We start from the raw sequence: 19,928 nt of genomic DNA on the forward strand, positions 1-19,928 counted from the left end.
GGGCATAGAGGGCGCGGCCCTTGAACTTGCGGCGCGAAAAAGGCGCGCATGCGCCCTTGGGAAGCACGCAGATGCCCAGACCGCACTGCGGCACAGCATCACTGCGGTTGCCAGAGGAACGCTAGCGCTGAGGCCCCGCCTTCGCGCCGATCCTGCACGGCCACCTACCCCTCATACCCTAGCCTGAGCTCCCCTTGCCCATACACACCCTAAGCCAGTGTGCAGTATCCGTCTCCATGGATCCCGTGCCTCCTGAACCCTCGACCGGTGTCGTCTCGGTTCCGTGCCAGCCGCCCAGCGCACATTCGGAGCCTGATGTCCAGAGTCTCAGCGCGGGGGCCGACTCAGGTACTGGGCCCCCGGCTGAGCTTGGGTGGAGGCCCCTTGCGTGGAGCCATTTCGGGAAAGTCAGGACGTAAGTGCTCCACTTAATTCTTAAGACAGGGTCAGATTTTTCCTGACTGGCCATCTGTGTCCTGCCTTTTGGTCCGATTTCCATAGGAGCTTGGCCTGTATATGGTAGGGCTAACATTTGTGGAGCACCGTTTCAAGCACACTGTGTGAATTGATTACTCCTCCAAAATCCCAAGATGTAGGTACAATGACAACTCCATTTTATAGATGAGGAAACTTAAGGTGTCAAGAGCTCTCGCAGAACTGGATTGTTGTGGTGGTTGGAGTCAGCTATTAACTGTTGTTATTGAGAACAGCCAGCGTTAGTTCCTCGGTCGTTTGTGGGAGACACTTATGTGTACAGGCAAGCTTTATAAACATTTATTGAGCTCTTATCGTGTGCTCTTCTATATGACCTCACTAAATACTACATTAACCCTCAGAGAAAGGTGTTAAGATAATGTTATAGATGAGGTTAAGTAATTTGCCGAGTGTTATCCCCCTAAGAAATAGGAGAGCCAAGGTGCAGGCAGTCCGATTCCAGAGCCTGCACTTCTAACCACTATGCTTTACTGCATTGATAACACACAAGTTCTGTTCTCAAGGTAGTTGGGGAGCAAGCACATACACAGGAAACAAACGAATAATCCTTGGGTACTGTTTCTAATATTTTTTTCATTGGTCTCCTCCCAACCTAAAAAAGACATTCTTTCCTCCTTAATCTGCCCAACCCTGGAATTTTGATACTGTAGATATATTGTATATCTGCATATGTACGATGGCCCTTGGGAGGGTCAGAAACCTTTTTAATATCTGAGATTAACTACTGGCTCCCCCTCAACCCCCGCAACAAGAATCAATTTTGACTCTTGAGGGCAATGTTGTTCCCCTGCATGCCTCAAATACTGAGATAATTCCAGTTTGAACAAAGTTATTATAGACTGGAACAAATTCATTTATTTAATAACTACTAAGTGCTTGTTCTGTGAATGATACAACATATGGGGTTAAGGGGGAGAGAGAGAATAAGATACTCTGCCCTCAGGGAGATTTTCCTCTGATTGAGGAGAATTAAGATGTGCATGCCAATAGCCTTAGTACATGATTGAAAAGTTGTGACAAAATGTATAGAAAGTGGAACAGAAACTGTGGAAAATCAGAAAGGTCCCAGAGTAGGCAGCCCAGGCTGGGGAGGTTGTGTGTGGGAATGGGAATTGGGGGAAATGCTTTTTTTTTTTTTTTTTTGAGACAGAGTTTCGCTCTGTTGCCCGGGCTAGAGTGAGTGCCGTGGCGTCAGCCTAGCTCACAGCAACCTCAAACTCCTGGGCTTAAGCGATCCTACTGCCTCAGCCTCCCGAGTAGCTGGGACTACAGGCATGCGCCACCATGCCCGGCTAATTTTTTCTATATATATTTTTAGTTGGCAGATAATTTATTTCTATTTTTAGTAGAGACGGCGAGGGGGGGGGTCTCACTCTTGCTCAGGCTGGTCTCGAACTCCTGACCTCGAGCGATCCACCAGCCTCGGCCTCCCAGAGTGCAAGGATTACAGGCGTGAGCCACTGTGCCCGGCCTCCTTGCACTATTTCTACAAATGAAAAATTAGTAGAAGCCCAATTGTCCACCAGTAGTTTGTCAAATATAAGGAATATTAAATAGCTGTCAAGATACAGTTTTTTATACTGGTAGGGAAAGATATTCATAGTATATATCAAAGAAACTAAGTTGCAGGACAGTGTATAAAAGGGAATTTCAGGCACGATTGCTTGAGGCCAGAAGTTCGAGCTCACCTTGAATGCTTTAAGGAGTGTCTGGCCTGGAAGGGTAGATGAACAGACTGGGGAGGAGAATTCTAGTTAAAGAAACACTCTGAACACAGGCTTGGTGCCAGAAAAGGAAGGAAGTGCATGGATAGAAGTCACTGAAAGATGGGCTAAATGGGAATAGAATATAAAACTGGAAAAGATTTCCTGGGGAAGGCCAGATGAGGAGGGCCTGGAATGTAAAGAAAGCTAAATCATTTGATTTGTGGATAGTGAGAAAGAAGTTAGTGAAAGTTTTTAAGCAGGGAGGTGTTAAGAAATTGGGGGATAAGATGGGGACAAGGACATTAATTGGATTGTTAAAGTAACTTAAGCAAGAAGTAAGTGGATTCAGTGCTAACAAATTTAATGGCCGTGGAAATAGAAAGGAGGGGATTTAGGTCAGACATTTCCAACTCCTATACCTGCAGAAATCAGGCAAGTAATGTAGATAAGCAAAATGAACTGAGTGGGGACTCTGATGAACTGAGCAGCCCTTTCTTAGCTCCAGCTAACTGTTGGCTTGCTCAAATATTGTCTCTGTGTGATCAGATGGTCACTGTTTTCAAGAGTATCCAGAAATCCAGAATTGTATATTGGTTTATCCATTTTTGTAAATGTTGACATCTAACTTAAACATTTTCTTTCTCTGAGACAAGGTCTCTCTCTGTTGCCCAGGCTGGAGTGCAGTAGCATCATCATAACTCACTGCAACCTCAAACTCCTGGACTCAAGTGATCCTCTGGCCTTAGCCCCCTGTGTAGCTGGGACTATAGTTGTGTACCAACACACCTGCCTAATTTGGCTTAAAAATTTTTTTTGCCAGGTGCCACTGGCTTGCAACTATAGTCTCAACTACTTGGGAGGCTAAGTCAGGAGGATCCCTTGAGGCCAGGAGTTCAAGGCAGTAGTGTTCTGTGATCGAGCACGTGATTAGCCACTGCACTCCAGCCTGGGCAACATAGTAAGACTGTCTTTAAAAAATTTTTTTTTTTTTACCAAGTCAACATGGTAAATTAAGATTTATTTATTTATTCATTTATTTTAGAGACAAGGTCCTGCTCTGTCTCCCAGGCTGGAATGCAGTGGCCTCATCATAGCTCATTGCAGCCTCAAACTCGTGACCTCAAGCGATCCTCCTACCTTGGCCTCCCAGAGTACTAGGATTACAGGTGTGAGTCACCATGCCTGGCCTCCTTGCCAGTTTCTTAACCACCACTCTTTCCCCAAGCTTGATCCACCCCTCCCCACCTTTGATAAATTCCCTGAGGTCTGATCTTATCTGGGTATAAATCATTCTTCTATCCCTATTGCCTAGCAGAATACAAGACACAAAGAGCACTCAATATACATTTATTAGTTATCTCTATAATCTTTTTTGTTTTTTTTGAGACAGAGTCTCTGTCTATTGCCCTAGCTAGGGTACAGTAGTGTCATCCTAGCTTACTGCAACTTCAAACTCCTGAACTCAAGCAATTCTCCTGCCTCAGCCTCCCAAGTAGCTGGGCCTACAGGTGTCCCACAGCACCCCTGGCTAATTTTTTCTCTTTTTGGTAGAGACGGGGTCTCACTCTTGCTCAGACTGGTCTCAGACTCCTGAGCTCAAGTGATCCTCCTGCCTCGGCCTCCCAGAGTGCTAGGATTACAGGTGTGAGCCACCGTGCCCAGCCCGTCTATAAATTTTTGTGTGATCTTTTTCCAGCCCCAATTTATGGACTGTCCTGTCTTACCAAATGAGCTGGCTGTTAGGTCTAGAGTTTGTTCAAGGAGCAACCCTGCCCCCTCCTGGCAGCAAGAGGCATTGCTTGGATTAATGGAGGACAGGGATATGCAAATAACCGGTGCTTGGCTGGGAACTGGGAGACAAGACAGTAACCTCAGTGGAGAAAAGGCCCAATTTGAAAATAGAATTTCCTGGGTTGTGGAGGAGTGTGACATTGTGGTGGTCTCCAAGGAAAGGATTAGCCTCTGAGAGATGAGGATGCTGAAGATTGTAAGGACAGATTCAAACACTGTGTGGACCTGAGTGAGGAAGGTTTCATACTTGGGACTGGAAGTGCTGAGGGGAAGTTGATACTGGTAGTACCACTTCTCTGGCTTTTGACTAAAATCAAGTGTACTATAAATTCTTACCAGTTTAACATCTGCTATGTACTCTATGTTAAATTTGTTTTTGGAGTGGAGTGAAGGAGCTTGCTCCATCCATGCCTCACAACAACCTGGTTTTGCTGGACTTCCAGGAATGGTGTAATCCCCTGGGAATATTTAGTTGCTCAATAGAGATTTGTGAGTCATAACTTTGTAGTGATTACTCTAGTAACTGTTCATATAATGGCAGAATAGGGCAATTGTCACCAAATTTTTTTTTTTTTGGAGATGGGGATCTTGCTACGTTGCCCAGATTGGTCTTGAATTCCTGGCTTCAAACAGTCCTGCCTCAGCCTCCCAAGTAGCTAGGATTAGAGTCTTGAGCCACCGTGCCTGGCCACCAAACTTTTTTGATTATTCTCCCTGTCAGTTAAGGAGAAAAAAATAGAGCACTGTAATTTTTTTTTTTTTTTTCCTGAGACAGAGTCTTGCTTTGTCGCCTGGGCTAGAGGGCCATGGCATCAGCCTAGTTCACAGCAACCTCAAACTCCTGGGCTCAAGCAATCCTCCTGCCTCAGCCTCCCAAGTAGCTAGCATGCCACCATGCCCAGCTAATTTTTTCTATTTTAGTTGCTTGGCTAACTTTTTCTATTTTTACTAGAGATGGGGTCTCCGTCTCACTGTTTCTCAGGCTGGTCTCAAACTCCCAGCCTCAAGCGATCCTCCTGCCTTGGCCTCCCAGAGTGCTAGGATTACAGGCATGAGCCACCGCGTCCAGCCCACTCTAATGTATTAACATGAATATTTTAAATATATTATATCTCTTTACATTACCAATTATTCGTAAAAGTAGAAAATTATTTTCCTGTGTCTGCTGCTTGAATCGGGGGGTGGGGGTGGGGGGAAGGTAGAGATGGGCATGGTGGCTCATGCCTGTAATCCCAGCTACTTGTGAAGCTGAGGTGGGATGAGGATTGGAGTTCAAGGCTGCAGTGAGCATGATCATGCCACTGTACTCCAGCCAAGGTGAGAGAGTGATACCCCACCTCTTAAAAAACATGGCTGGAGTCAAGTCGGACTACCTGGATTTGAGTCTTTGGTTCACCACATGCTTTCGGATGAAAGTTGGCTAACAACACCAGTCAAGTCATTTTATTTCCTTGGTTGTTCAGTGCTTCTTTCATGGTACATGCTTCTTGGTGGACATTAACACATGATGCAGAAATCTTCACACTTTGCTCATGTTCCCACATGTCCATCAACATACCTGTACCCCAGACTTCATTGCCTTTAATCTCCCAGTCCTTTTCCATCTGTGCCTCTAATCAGATGGCCAGGCCATTGGCCATTGTCCTCAAATTTGTATATTGTCTCACCTTGGGCTATTTCTCCTTCCACATAAAGTAGATTATCAGGTGCATTGCTAGATTTTCCCTCTTCGCTGTCTTTCATAGCTGCTTCTGAATGTGACTGTCATCTGTTTTCAGCTGGCATCCACAAACTTGGTCTTTTATTTCCTCCTTTATCAGATTATACAAGACACTACATGTAACGGTAGATGCTTTTTGCATGGAAGAAAAGGTGCTCTTACAACTATGGCAGGTAACATGGGGGTCTGGGTTGCCTGCTCATGTAATTTACTAATGTTTTCTGGTTTGGTTTGGCTTCATCCTGGCTGTACCATTTCCTTTTTTTGTTTTTTTTTCAGACAGAGTCTCACTCTGTTACCTGGGCAAGTGCCGTGGCGTCAACCTAGCTCATAGCAACCTCAAACTCAAGCAATCCTCCTGCTTCAGCCTTCCAAGTAGCTGGGACTACAGGCACACACCACCATGCCTGGCTAATTTTTTCTATTTTTAGTAGAGACAAGGTCTTGCTTTTGCTGAGGCTAGTCTCGAACTCCTGAGCTCAAACTATTCTCCTGCTTCAGCCTCCCAGAGTGCTAGGATTACAGGCATGAGCCACCGTGCCCAGCTAGATTTTCCTCTTTTAATGTTGTAGAATTTATCAGTCATTTACTTTGGTAATCATGCAACAGTTAATTCTTTAGTCTCCATCCTATTAATTGTGTGTTAGTTCAGGGAAGAGTTTTGTTTCTTTTCCCAGATTGGTTACATTGTAGCTAGCATCCTATCAGTGTTATGGTGTCTACTTTGACATAGGAAAGAGAGTTTCTCTTTCTTCACTTTTATTTAAAAAATAATTCATCTTTAGTTTTTCTGTAGTTCAACCTCCTTTTTAAAGACTTGGCATTGAAATTAACTACTTTTTTAGCTGCAGAGTGAGTGATATTTCAAATTCAGGTTTCTGTTACTCCATACCATACTTCAAATGTCTACTTCTCAATATTTTATACCCTCTTTTCACCTTATTGAACATAAAACATATTTTTTAAAAATAGTCAATCATCTACTTTCCTATTTGGAGATCCTATGAAGATTTTGCTGTAAATGACCTGAAAGGGAGAATAGGAAGGAGCAGAGACAGATATGGGTGGGGTTATTCAAATTACTGCGTTACTTGCAGGCAGGCAGTAGGGGAAACTTTCTAAAAGTTCAAGAAACATATATTGGCCGGGCACGGTGGCTCACGCCTATAATCCTAGCACTCTGGGAGGCCGAGGCAGGTGGATCGCTCGAGGTCAGGAGTTCGAGACCAGCCTGAGCAAGAGCGAGACCCTGTCTCTACTAAAAATAGAAGTTATATGGACATCTAAAAATATATATAGAAAAAAATTAGCCGGGCATGGTGGCACATGCCTGTAGTCCCAGCTACTCGGGAGGCTGAGGCAGAAGGATTGCTTGAGCCCAGGAGTTTGAGGTTGCTGTGAGCTAGGCTGACTCCACGGCACTCACTCTAGCCTGGGCAACAGAGTGAGACTCTGTCTCAAAAAAAAAAAAAAAAAAGAAACATATTGAAGTCTAAGATCCCATCTTCTTATTATGTATCTTTAGGATTGTATTGTTGGAAAGCTCTTAATATATGATAATGGCTCATGCCTATAATCCCAGCACTTTGGAAGGCTGAGGTTGGAGGATCCCTTGAGTCCAGGAGTTCAAGACCAGTCTGGGCAACATAGGGAAACCTCATCTCTAAAAACTATGTATATTTTTTATAAAAAATAAATATATATTATATATATTTATTTATATATTTTTATTTTTTTATTTTTTGAGACAGGGTCTCAAATGTGTATGTATGTATATGTAAAAGATTCTGGTAACCTTTAGTCATTTTGGATGCCTGTGAAAATCAAAAGTGCTTCAGTACATGGTTTATATGACGATGACTGTGACAGGAAAATGTGAGTAAGGCCTGGCAGAAGTGCTAACTATAGGGTACTTTTCAGATGGTTCATTTATTTCTCTTCTACAGGATGGCTTTGGTTATATTTCTTTCACTCTTTCTGGCTTTTATCTACCCCCTCTCCCTTGAATTCCTCAGCCTTTACTAAGACAACCCTGGCAGTCTTCTTTAGCAGCCAGTGTCCCTCCTGTAAGACTCATAATAAAAGTAATATTATTCCAACATCAGTTCTTCAAATATCAGCTGCCAAGTGAGCCCCTTTGGTTGGGGTCAGCCTTCTCTGCTTTCATTTCAGCTGCAGTTTGACTTCCCAATGTTGAATTCCTTAACCTCAGCCATCATCCATTTTTCAAATTGCTAAAATCCTTAAGACGTCTAGCTGATGGGTATTTTGAAGCAGAGCTTGGATACTTTGTTTCTGGGGCTTTGGAATAGAGCCACAGGCTTTGGCAGGGTTGCACAGGCTGTTGGACAGAGTCTTCTGAAGAGTTTCTAGCCATCCTCCCATCTGTTTCTCTCTCATCTTCTCTCTGTCTTTGGAAATCCTTTTTACATGTTGAGGGAAAAACAACTTCCTTGTCTTTTGGCTAAGATAAGTAATCCTCATGTGTTGGAAAACATGTGACATGGACTTTTGCAATAGGGATTAAGAAGGAACTTGCTTTATATACTTGGTCCTCTGCATTTTAGGGCCCCACCCCCATCTGCCTGCCTGAGTGTGAGTGTAAAGTACTCAAGTCTCGTGTCCTCACATGGTTGTTATTGGCCTCTGGACTGCTGAACTGCTTTTTTGTTTTTTTTTCCTTTGCTTTGTCCCAGCCTTTTCTTGAAGGCTGAATTCTTTTTTTTTTTTTTTTTTTGAGACAGAGTCTCACTCTGTTGCCAGGGCTAGAGTGCCGTGGTGTCAGCCTAGCTCACAGCAACCTCAAACTCCTGGGCTCAAGCTATCGTACTGCCTCAGCCTGCCAAGTAGCTGGGACTATAGGCATGCGCCACCATGCCCTGCTAATTTTTTCTATATATTTTTAGTTGTCCAGCTAATTTCTTTCTATTTTTTCAGTAGAGACGGGGTCTTGCTCTTGCTCAGGCTGGTCTCGAACTGAACTCCTCAGCTCAAACGATCTGCCCACCTTGGCCTCCCAGAGTGCTAGGATTACAGACGTGAGCCACTGCACCCGGCCTTGAATTCTTGAAAAAGTATATATTTTACATTCCTATGGTAAATATTAAGTTTTACATTTATCAACACACATTGTAAGATCTGAGGCTCTCTAGGTACCCCTACCCTCTTTTTCTATAGTCCTTTGTTTTCCTGTCCTCCATCCCCTTAGATTTATTAGTTTATTTTGGTTGAACAATTATAAGTCTTGGTTTGTTTTCCTGCATAAACAGCTCTTTATCTTGATATGATACAGTGCTGTTTAGATTCCTTTTCATTTTTATCTGTTTATCTTCACATACTACTTTTGTTCAGTTGTTTGTAAGAGGTGAAATGTTTGGGCTTGATTGATATAGTTCATCCACTCATTTACCAAACAGTTATGAAGTGCCTACTATTTGCTATCTCTGAACAGGCATGTTCATCAACAGATAGCACAAGGCCTCTGCCACTTGTTTTCAAGGGCAAGCAGACATCCAGACAAAGAAATGTAAGAAACAAATGTGACATGATTTATAGCAGAGGCAATTGAATGGTGAAGAGAAAGTAATTTTGTCCAGGAAGTTCAGAAAAGCTGTCACTTGAGCTAGGTCTCGAATGAATAGGAGCTCATGAGGTTGAGTGGCAGAACAGGAAGGGCCAAACAGCAGAGGAATGGCATGTGCAAGACACAAAGACCTGAAAAAGCCTCGTGTGTTGTGAGACTAGCAGGTGTTTGAAGGCTGATAAGGCTGGAGGCTAGTGCCTGTGGAAGGGGTGGTGTCTTAAGATTGGGGAGGTAGGTTGTTTGTTTCTTTATGCATGCAAAAGGAATTGGCTTCAGTTGTCTGGAGCCATGGGGGGCTGTGAGTGAGACACTTTTTCTAGGGGGTATTATCTTAGACCACTTCAAGGAGAGCTTCTGATCCCACAGTTCTCAACCTTGAGCTTTCATGGTATGGACAAAGTCCATTAAGAAGCCCTGGTTGGCACTTCTTTCTTATTTTTTTAATTTTTTTATTTTTTACACTTATCCCTGCCCCTATTTTTTCTTTTTTCTTTCTTTTTTCTTTTTGGCACTTCTTATCTGGCATGTCCAGGGCACCTTGGACCTCTTACATCTTTGAGCACTGGTATGAACCTCAACCTCTAGCCACTTGCCTGCCTCCCCCTAGGAGCTGGTTCCAGCTTTCCCGGGGGGGACAGGGATGGATGCTTTGGGATACAGACGGGGAATAGCAGAGGATGAGCCTTTTCGCACCCTTTTCTTTCTGCTATTACTTCAGATCTTGGCTTTTGCTTTCTTCCAAATACACAGCAATCCTGGCTCCCAGCCTAGGTGGGAGAGGGAGAAAGAACTGATTTCCTTCAGCTCCTCTCTGAAAATAGCCTAGCTGGCACTGCTCAGGAACAAGCAGTTCCTGAGAGTGTTGGCACCTCACAGTGTTGATGTCTGGTAGTACTTACTGTGAACCTCGTCTCTGCCCTGCTAACCCTCTATCCAAGGATCTCTGTGGGGGGAACTCAGGAGATCTTCAAAGCCTCTGCAATACCAACTGCCTCCAAGGCTTAGCATAGTGAAGTGACAGAAGTAGGGGAACCCTGGCACCCTGAGGGAATTTGGGATAATCTGTGGGAGGCCCTGCAAGGTGGGGAAGAGTCTGGCCATGGCACCTTCTGGTCTGTTCTAGCAAAGGTGGGTGCCTCTGAGGCCCAGCTCTGGAATGTTCACTGCAGCCCCATCAGTCTCTTCTGGATGTCTGATTCATAGCTGCCGGACATCCTGGAGCTAGAGACTGGGGTGGGGTAGGGTAGAAGGGGGGTGTCAACCTCAACTTTCCTGTCCAAACAGATTCATTTTAAAGCATCATGGAAAAGACTGGATTAGAGTTAATTCGGTAAAGTTAATGAAGCAAAGTATTGTAGCGAGTGCTCAATAAATAGTTGCTGCATGAGGAATTACTTGAAATAAACTCAAGATGAGTCTTGAAAGACGAGTGGGAGTAAGCCCTGCAGGGAAGCAGAGGGGGTCTGGCGCCAAGCCCCAGAGGCTTGAGAGGGCAAAGTTTGGTGCGGGGGAAGGCAGAAGTTGGGTCTGGTTTGCTCTGAGCGTGCAAGTGGCCGTGCGAAGTTGGGAAGACCGGGCGGTGGGCCAGGGGCAAATGGAAGATGCTGTCGGGGTAGTCACTAGACTGCTGAGTCGGCGAACCAGGGGCCTCGGGATCCCGGGCGGGACAAATCACAGACTTTGTCCACCTAAAGGTGGCTTCCTGCTCAGCCCTTCCAGCGTCAGGCTGGAAAGAACCTTAGGGGCAGACAGGTTCGAGATGAGAAACTGGACCTCCCCGCAGTCGGAAGCGAGTTCCCGGCATTACTCGCCTGCGCCGCCCACCGCAGCGGCTGCGGCCAGAGCAGTCCCCGACGTTCCACCTTAAGGGGCGGGCCAGGCCCGGGCGGGGCTCAGCCACTTCCCGGGGGCCGCGCCGCCGCCGAGCAGAAGCTGTAGCGGAAGCCGCGCGGAATCATCGGGGCCTTTGGGCTCGGGAAGGGGTCGAGCCACCACCTGATCGCAGGCTGCGTTGTGTCATCGGTTCCGCAGGCGCCATGAGCCAGGACACCGAGGTGGACATGAAGGAGGTGGAGCTGAATGAGCTAGAACCGGAGAAGCAGCCGATGAACGCGGCGTCGGAGGCGGCCATGGCCATGGCGGTGGCGGGCGCCGAGAAAAACGGTCTGGTGAAGATCAAGGTGGCCGAAGACGAGGCGGAGACGGCGGCCGCGGCCAAGTTCACCGGCCTGTCCAAGGAGGAGCTGCTGAAGGTGGCGAGCAGGCCCGGCTGGGTGCGCACCCGCTGGGCGCTGCTGGTGCTCTTCTGGCTCGGCTGGCTCGGCATGCTGGCGGGCGCCGTGGTCATCATCGTGCGGGCGCCGCGCTGTCGCGAGCTGCCAGTGCAGCGGTGGTGGCACACGGGCGCCCTCTACCGCATTGGGGATCTTCAGGCCTTCCAGGGCCGCGACGCGGGCAACCTAGCCGGTGAGTGCAGCGCGCCCCCAGGGGCTTTAATCTGGTCACCGGCGCCGACCCCCTTCCCCGGCCTCAGGCAGATTTAGGCGGTTCTTCACCCCATCCGAGTCCTTCCCTTCTTTCTTTGAAGAAAACCGCCCCCGCCCCCACTCTTTCACTAGGGTGGCTGACTCAGCACCCTGGGTTTCCCCGAGGCGCCGAGAGCCAGTCTCAACTGGTTTCTGATGTAACGTACTAGGCCCCCTTACATCAGCTGTTCTGAATCTCGTGATCTAGCTTTATCCACAGCCCTCCAGCCCCGACCCTTAGGCTCGGGAAGAGGAGAGAGTTGGGGAGATCACGGCCTCACTTGTTAACCCAGCCCCCCCTTTCAGGTCTGAAGGGGCATCTCGACTACCTGAGCACTCTGAAGGTGAGGGGCTTTGTGCTGGGCCCAATTCACAAGAACCAGAAGGATGATGTTGCTGAGACCGACTTGCTACAGATCGACCCCAGTCTTGGCTCCAAGGAAGATTTTGACAGTCTTCTGCAATCGGCTAAGAAAAAGAGTGGGTGTCCTGGGGTTCCCAAGGAAGCAGCTACTAAGGGCTTGGCCTTCTGGCTAGAGGAAGAGCAAGATAGGACTTTTGTCTGGTTTACTCCTAACTGGCTCAGTTTTCCTAGGGCAAGTACAACGGAAGTTTGTTAGGCTTTATCCTAAAATGAGTTCAGAGGTTTTTTCTGCTTGACTGTGTAATCTTGGCAGGTCACTTAACTTACGGGCTTTAGTGTCCATATTTGAAAAATGTAGGCTTTTACTAAATCAGTTGTTTTTAAACTTGTAAAACAGTGGATCCTTTTGGGGAAAAAGATCCCAAATATTGTCTTAAAATTTAACATAGAAACAAATTTCAAGGGTTCACTTTCGGGTGGGGAGCTGAAGACCCCATAGCTCAGCCTTCTTTACTGTACTACACATCTTCTGCCTTACAGGATCTTAAGGTCCCTTCTTGCTCATGTCTGTGTTTCAGTGGAATGAGTTTTTCCAGGGTTCAAATCCAAGCTTTTGTACCAAATAGTACATAGAAAACACTTAACAGAATTGTGTTTGTGATTTCCTCATTCTCCCTTACCCCCATTGTTCCAGGCATCCGTGTCATTCTGGATCTCACTCCCAACTACAGGGGCAAGAACTCGTGGTTCTCCACTGAGGTCGATACTGTGGCCACCAAGATGAAGGTGAGTGTGTCTGAGCTGATGGCAGGTGGGAGCCAGATACTGGGGCTGGGTTGGCACTTTTCAGCCCTGTTAACCTAGCCTGGTTTCAGCTGAGGGGCGCTTTGCTCCTTGGGGCCAAGCAGGAATGCCTCCTCTCTTGGCTCTGAAGACAAATGAAAAAAAAGAAAAAGAAAAGTAATTCCTCCTTCCATAGTTGAAGGACATGCTAGCTGTGCACCCCTGTTTTTCTTGTTCCTTTTCTGACCATTCATTTTTCTTGTTTGCTTGACTCTGAGGGTGAGACAGTGCCAGGAAGGGACTTTCTCAGATGTCACTCTGGAGGTTTGATTTTTCTTCCTTTTGGGAGAGGAAGCCCTTTCTCTGTGGGAATCCTATCCTGACTGGTTTCCCAGTTCTTGTTTGATGTGTTTGGAGTGAAGCCCAGTCTACAATTGTAAGCACTGGGGTCTTCCTATGCATCTGGGACTATGCCAAGTATTTTATAGATGTTTTCTAATTCCCTGTATAACCATACAAGGTATCTATTGTTGTCCCTAATCTGTAAATGAGGAAGCTAAGGTTCATAGGTGCTTCAAGTGCCCAAGATTTGAAGTAGTCTACTCTAATCTGCCTTCCCTGAAGGTATAGGCTCAAACTGTATACCCAGCAGGCTGGGCATGGGGCCTTAGATGTCACCCTAGCTCCTGATGACTGAGTTCTAGAACACTGATCAGTTCAGAATGGGTAGAACAAAAATGGAGGCAGATCCTGACACTTTGCTGTCAGGGTCTGAGGTAGAATTCTGGACTGCCAGCATTTGGATAGGATCTCTGGGATCCATCCAGTTTAGCCCTTGGCAATTGCTGGGAGACCCTTTAAAAGTTACTGATAGGGCAATATTTTCAGATGGTTTGGCATGAGGGTGGTCTCCTCAGATGGAAATGGAGACCAGAGGAGAGAGCAGTGGCACAGAGAAGGGGAAGAAAAGGGCAGTGGGGGTGGGGTTCCGTGCTGTGTGCCAGGTGACCACCAGGCTGCAGGCATGGGCCTGTTCTGCAGAGCTGGCCTCTTTTCAAATCTACTTCTAAACTGTCCTGGGCTGTGGTATGAATTTCAATCTTTCACCTTTAGCCTTGCTCTCCCCAGAATTAAATACACTTACTTCCCTTGGGATCTTGACTGACATTTTAGGTCTGTCTCTGTTGCTCACTGATTATGATGTTGGGCACATCTTGCTTGTCTAAGCCTGTTTCCTCATCTTTAAAATAGATATACTAGCATTCCACATGCTAAGGGCTAAGTGAACTTATGTTTATGGACACACTTTTTCTCTTGGACCTTTTCTGTGGCTGTCAAAGGTGAAGCTGTGTAAATCAGAGACAGGAATGGAGAAATGAAGTGCTATATCACTAAGAGAACCCATGGGAGGTTAGTGCTGGAGGGCACCAAAGGCCAAGACTTGTCATACAGGTGGGAAAGGCCGAGGCAAGGCAATGGATTCTCCCAAGGTCATAGGGAGGTATGTAGTGGGCGAGGTTTAGCATGGGCTGGAATTCTCTGAGTATTGATATCTTTCCTCTATTCTTTTGCTTTCTATAGGATGCTCTGGAGTTTTGGCTGCAAGCTGGTGTGGACGGGTTCCAGGTTCGAGACGTGGAGAATCTGGTGGTGAGTTATCTGACATGTGAGAGGCAAAGCTTCGATGAGAATAGAGAGACTCAGGCTGGGCCTGGTAATGTTTCCTGTTCCTTGACTCTGCTTTTTTTTTTTTTCTAGAATGCATCCTCATTCTTGTCTGAGTGGCAGAACTTCACTAAGACCTTTGGCGAAGATAGGTGGGTGCCAGACGCCACCTTCCTGACTCGGCTCCACTGTGGTAACCCCTCAGTGGAGCACTGGGCCCTAAAAAGAGGGGGAAGGGGCTCTTAGTCCAGAGAACTTTCTTTACTTCCATTCTTATTTGTATCAATCTTGGCCTCTGCTTTTCCCTGTGCAGGCTCTTTATTGCAGGGACTGACTCCTCCGACCTTCAGCAGATCTTGAGCCTACTTGAATCCACTAAAGACCTGCTGTTGACTAGCTCATACCTGTCAGAGTCCAATTTCACTGGGGAGCATACAAAAGTCCTAGTCACCAAGTATTTGAATACCGTTGGCAGTCACTGGTGCAGCTGGAGTGTGAGTAGCATGCCAGTGGGAGTGGGGGTAGGGAGGCTTTTGGAGGAAAGGGTTGTTGGGAGATGGAAGCAGAGTTGTGCTATGGGGCTCACCAGAGTGTCTGTCCCTGTAGTTGTCCCAGGCGGGGCTCATGACTTCCTTCTTGCCGGCCCGGCTCCTCCGACTCTACCAGCTGCTGTTCTTCACCCTACCAGGGACCCCCATTTTCAGCTATGGGGATGAGATTGGCCTACAGACAGCTGCCCTTCCTGGACAGGTACCGCTCGCTGTCTGCCCAGCACCGTGGGGGAGGTTGTATTCGTGCGTCTTATGATGGTTTTGTGGATGGCGGCAGATAGACATGAGCCTTGAGGTAAAACTGCGTTTGATTTCTATACTAGTCAGTTACCTAGTCAATAGCCGTGGCTCTGTGGAAATTATTTTGCCCCTCTGATTTTGGTCATCTCTTCTGTGATACTGCATTTCTTACTGGGTGGTTAGGATTAAATGAGGCCATGTTTTAATGGTAGTACAGGCACATCCCCACACCTGGTAGGTGTTCACTGTGGTAGTCACCATTCATTCATTCATTCCTTCATTCTTTGGACAGTGAGTACTCTGTGCTAGGATCTTTGCCCTCCAGGAGCTCATAGTTTAGTGAAGGAGCCAGATGGATAAGCATAGTACATGGCAGTGAGTGCTATGACAGGGATACTGGCAGGAAGGCATTTGCTAGCTTTAGCTGTAGGGTTAGAGTTGATGCCTGACATGAGGTTTGTAGAACTAGTCATTTATTTATTCCAGAGTTTTATTGAATAACTCCTATGTGTTAGACACTGAGAATACAGCAGTGCACAAAAGTGCTGGAGGTGGTTAGATAATTAAATAACGTGCAAATATAATAAAATGCCAAGCGCTGAAAAGTGCTATGCAAAAGAAGGCAGGGTACAGCCTAGAGAATAGGGATGGGGTATATTTTATAGCGTGGCCATGGGAAACCTGAGGGAAGTGAGGGAGTCGGCCTGCGGCTATCTGGGAGCTCTCCCTGCTGAGAGGACTCTGAGGGGGAGCCTGCCCTGCTTGTCCAGTAGTTAGCCCAGCATGGGTTGGGAGGTTATGCAGCAGTGAGGATGAGAATGGGAGGAGGGATAAGAGGGAGTAGGTCTAGGCCTTTTTGTTTCTTTCTTTCTTTCTTTTTTTTTTTTTCAAAAGATAGGGTTTTGCTCTGTCGCCCAGGCTGGAGTGCAGTGGTGTGATCATAGCTCACTGCAGCCTCAAACTCCTGAGCTCAAGGGATCCTCCGGCATCAGCCTCCTGAGTAGCTGGGACTACAGGTGCATGCCACCGCAACTGGCCCAGGCCTTTTTCAAGTCCTGTTTTCTCTGCTTTTCAGCCTGTGAGGGCCCCAGTCATGCTGTGGGATGAGTCCAGCCTTCCGAACATGCCAGAATCCATAAGCGCCAATGAGACTGTGAAGGTAAGGGTTTGACATGGCAGATCCTGACCAGAAAGAGGGTGGGCAAGGCTTGTAGAAGTCTGCACTCCAGCGGACTCCCTCACCCCCTCCTGCTATGTCTTCATCATTCTCAGGGCCAGAGTGAAGACCCCGGCTCCCTCCTTTCCCTGTTCCGGCGGCTGAGTGACCAGAGGAGTAAGGAGCGCTCCCTGCTGCATGGGGACTTCCATGCCCTGTCTTCTGGGCCTGGACTCTTTTCCTACATCCGCCACTGGGACCAGAATGAGCGTTTCCTGGTGGTGCTCAACTTTGGGGGGGTGAACCTCTCGGCCAGGCTGGGGCCCTCCAACCTGCCTGCGAGCGCCAGCCTGCCAGCCAGGGCTGACCTCCTGCTCAGCACCCAGCCAGGCCGTGAGGAGGGCACCTCCCTTGAGCTGGAACACCTGAACCTGGAGCCTCATGAAGGGCTGCTGCTCCGCTTCCCCTACGTGGCCTGACTGGGACCCACTACCCTTTCCCTGCCCTCCTCGCCCCAGGCCCTTTGGGTTCTGGTTTTTTTCTTCCTATTTTTTTTTTAAATTGTTGTAGATTACAGATGAACCCCAAATAGGGTGTTTTCTGCCTTCAAATAAAAGTCACCCCTGCCTGGTGGGGTCATGTCTTCCTTCTGCCCCTCTGTCACCACAAGAATTTCTCACCTCCCCTCCCGGACCTGCCGCACAGTGATCTTGGCCAGAGAATTATATGTCAGCTCCAACTCCTTCATTATTCATCTAAGGACCAAGGTCCAGAGAAGCAGGGGTCTTTCAAAGTCAACAGCAAGGAAGTGTTAGGGTTAGGGCATATCTGCACGTCCTCACTCAGGCAGGGCCAGGTGTCTCTCCTGGAGGTCCTGGGTCTTGCTGACTCTTACCTTATCCCCTCAGCACAGGTCTCCTGCCAAGTGTGGTCAGTTTCCCTATTTTTGGAGACAGCCTTTCAGGGAGAAAAAGATGGGATGGTCTGATTTTTAAGAGAGGTACTTCTGAAGGATACTAGAGGTCACTCAGGGAGAATTTCTTGGACATTCAGCTCATGCCAGGAACTGTTCAAGGTTTTGTGGTTACAGCAGGGAACAAAGTACAAAATTCCTGCCTCGTGGTGAGATGACAAAGAAGAAATAAGACAAATAACATTTATAGTGTGGTGGATGTGGCGATCATGTTGAAAGAGGAAAAAGCAGGCTGGGTGCGGTGGCTCACGCCTGTAATCCTAGCCCTCTGGGAGGCCGAGGTGGGTGGATCGCTCGAGGTCAGGAGTTTGAGACCAGCCTGAGCGAGACCCCGTCTCTACTAAAAATAGAAAGAAATTATATGGACAACTAAAAATATATATAGAAAAAATTAGTCGGGCATGGTGGCGCATGCCTGTAGTCCCAGCTACTCGGGAGGCTGAGGCAGTAGGATCGCTTAAGCACAGGAGTTTGAGGTTGCTGTGAGCTAGGCTGATGCCACGGCACTCAGTCTAGCCAGGGCAACAAAGTGAGACTCTCAAAAAAAAATAAATAAATAAAAAGAAAGAGGAAAAAGCAACAAAGCAGGCGAGGTTTGGGGGGGGGTAGTGGGGCTTTGATGTGGGGGCTGGAAGAGGCCTTATCAAGGAGGTGAGCTGTGAATAAAAGCCTAAAATAATCGAGGGAGTTTACCTGGCAGGAATCTGGGGAAGCAGCTTTCCTGTGCCAAGGGTGGGAGCCTGGCTGGTGTGAGCGAGGAGTGGGCCAGAGGAGACAAGTGAGATGAGGTCTGGCCTGGTTGGCAAGGAGTGGGCAGGTCATGATGATCATGTAGGGGGTGGTCACAGGGTGCAAAGAGTTTGGCAAAGTGCACAGTTAGAGGGCACGATCCCCACAAGTCTGCCCTCACTTCCGACACTGGCTGCAAGTTCAGGAGTTGCTCACGACCACCCTCAGGTGGGTAATTTGCTAGAGTGATTCACAGAACTTGGGAAAGCACTAGGAAGATGGTTTTATTATAGCAAAAAGATACCCAGAGCCAGCCAAAGGTGAGAGTCCTGGGGCGGAATCTGGTAGGGGTCCACACAAGAAGCTTTCTGTCTGCTTCTCTCCGTGGAGTCCTAACCCTTCCGCCATACTTCCTCCTGTCTGTGATGAATGTGTAACAACCAAGTGGGAAGCTACTGCAGAGTTTTCCTTAAGGCTTAATCACATGCTGGTGTGGCTGAACTTTAATCTCCAGCCCCTGCCAGAGTTTTGGCCTAATACCTTCTTAAAAAACAAAACAAAGTCCCCCCACATTGTTTGACTGACATCCCTGTTAGGCAGGTCATTCCAGGGGCCTAGAGGTCAGTTTCCAGTAGCTGAGAATATGAGGGTAAAGACAGACTTCTGGGTGGGATGAATTCTTCACATAGGATTGGAAGGAGTGGAATACGAGTTGTTGGGAGGGGGTTTTGAGCAGAGTGACACAGTCTATTTTGATTTTTTTTTTAAAGAGACGGTCTCGCTCTGTTGCCCAGGCTGGATTGCAGTGTCACAGTGGTAGCTCACTGTAATCTTGAACTCCTGGGCTCAAGCCATCCTGCCTCAGCCTCCTAAGTAGCTGGAACTATAGGTATGCACCACCACACCTGGCTAATTTTTTGTAGAGATGGGGTCTTACTGCTCAGACTGGTTTTGAACTCCTGACCTCAAGCTATCCTCCCTCCAGCCTCAGCCTCCCAGAGTGCTGAGATGACACGCATGAGCTGCTGCACCCAGCCTGGGCCTTAATTTGGGTCTCTCTTGATGTGTCTCCTATACCAGGATACACTCAGGGGCCCAGGCCCACTCTAAGCCACGGCCCATGGGAAGGAAGCCCCTGCCAGTGACCAGTGTTTTCCATAAGAAAGCTAGAAAGGCCAAACTAATCCCAAAGGTGTGGATCTACCTGCAAAATAAATGTAAGATTCAAACACTTCTTACCACCTCCACTGCTACCATCCTAGCAAGTATTCTAGGTTGCAGTAGCAAATCACCCTAACTGGCCTCCCTGCTAAGCCAGTGAGCCTATTAAAATCAAAATAAGTGGTAGCTCACACGTGTAATGCTAGCACTTTGGGAGGCCAACACCAGAGGATTTGCTTGAAGCCAGGAGTTCAAGACCAGCCTGGGTAACATAGCAAGACTCCTGTCTCTACAAAAAATTAAAATAAAAATGAAAAGGACCCAGACCTTGTTTGCTTACTCTTGTTCACCTTGCCCTGCAACCGTGCCCAAAGCCTGTGAGGGGAGAAGTACATGCTGACTGTACTCTGGGGTGCCGGAGCACGGTTCCTGGGAAGACATGCCCAGCCCGGCCTCTCCTCTCCGCCTAGGGTTTCCCTTTCTCCC

At 47.5% G+C, this 19,928-nt stretch overlaps 1 protein-coding gene and 1 pseudogene across 2 annotated transcripts; both read left to right on the top strand.

Annotated features, from left to right (window-relative positions):
* The first annotated feature begins 196 nt into the window (after nucleotides 1-196).
* SLC3A2 (solute carrier family 3 member 2) lies at nucleotides 197-17,225 on the top strand. 2 transcript variants are annotated; one of them, XM_045555890.1, is made up of 13 exons: nucleotides 197-348; nucleotides 3,244-3,280; nucleotides 3,788-3,882; nucleotides 4,994-5,041; nucleotides 11,327-11,761; nucleotides 12,127-12,300; nucleotides 12,879-12,970; nucleotides 14,549-14,617; nucleotides 14,726-14,784; nucleotides 14,946-15,126; nucleotides 15,239-15,382; nucleotides 16,499-16,582; nucleotides 16,696-17,225. In XM_045555890.1, exons 1-13 carry the CDS (start codon nucleotides 237-239, stop codon nucleotides 17,056-17,058), a joined length of 1,893 nt encoding a protein of 630 aa, XP_045411846.1. In that variant the 5' UTR covers nucleotides 197-236; the 3' UTR covers nucleotides 17,059-17,225. The 2 variants fall into 2 exon arrangements, with proteins under 2 accessions (XP_045411846.1, XP_045411845.1); XM_045555889.1 differs by lacking the exons at nucleotides 197-348; nucleotides 3,244-3,280; nucleotides 3,788-3,882; nucleotides 4,994-5,041 and having other exon boundaries at nucleotides 11,209-11,761.
* Nucleotides 4,280-4,451, top strand: LOC123643176 (annotated as a pseudogene).
* Nucleotides 17,226-19,928: the final 2,703 nt, after the last annotated feature.

This window comes from Lemur catta, chromosome 7, assembly GCF_020740605.2.
Source record: "Lemur catta isolate mLemCat1 chromosome 7, mLemCat1.pri, whole genome shotgun sequence".
Classification (NCBI taxonomy): domain Eukaryota; kingdom Metazoa; phylum Chordata; class Mammalia; order Primates; family Lemuridae; genus Lemur; species Lemur catta.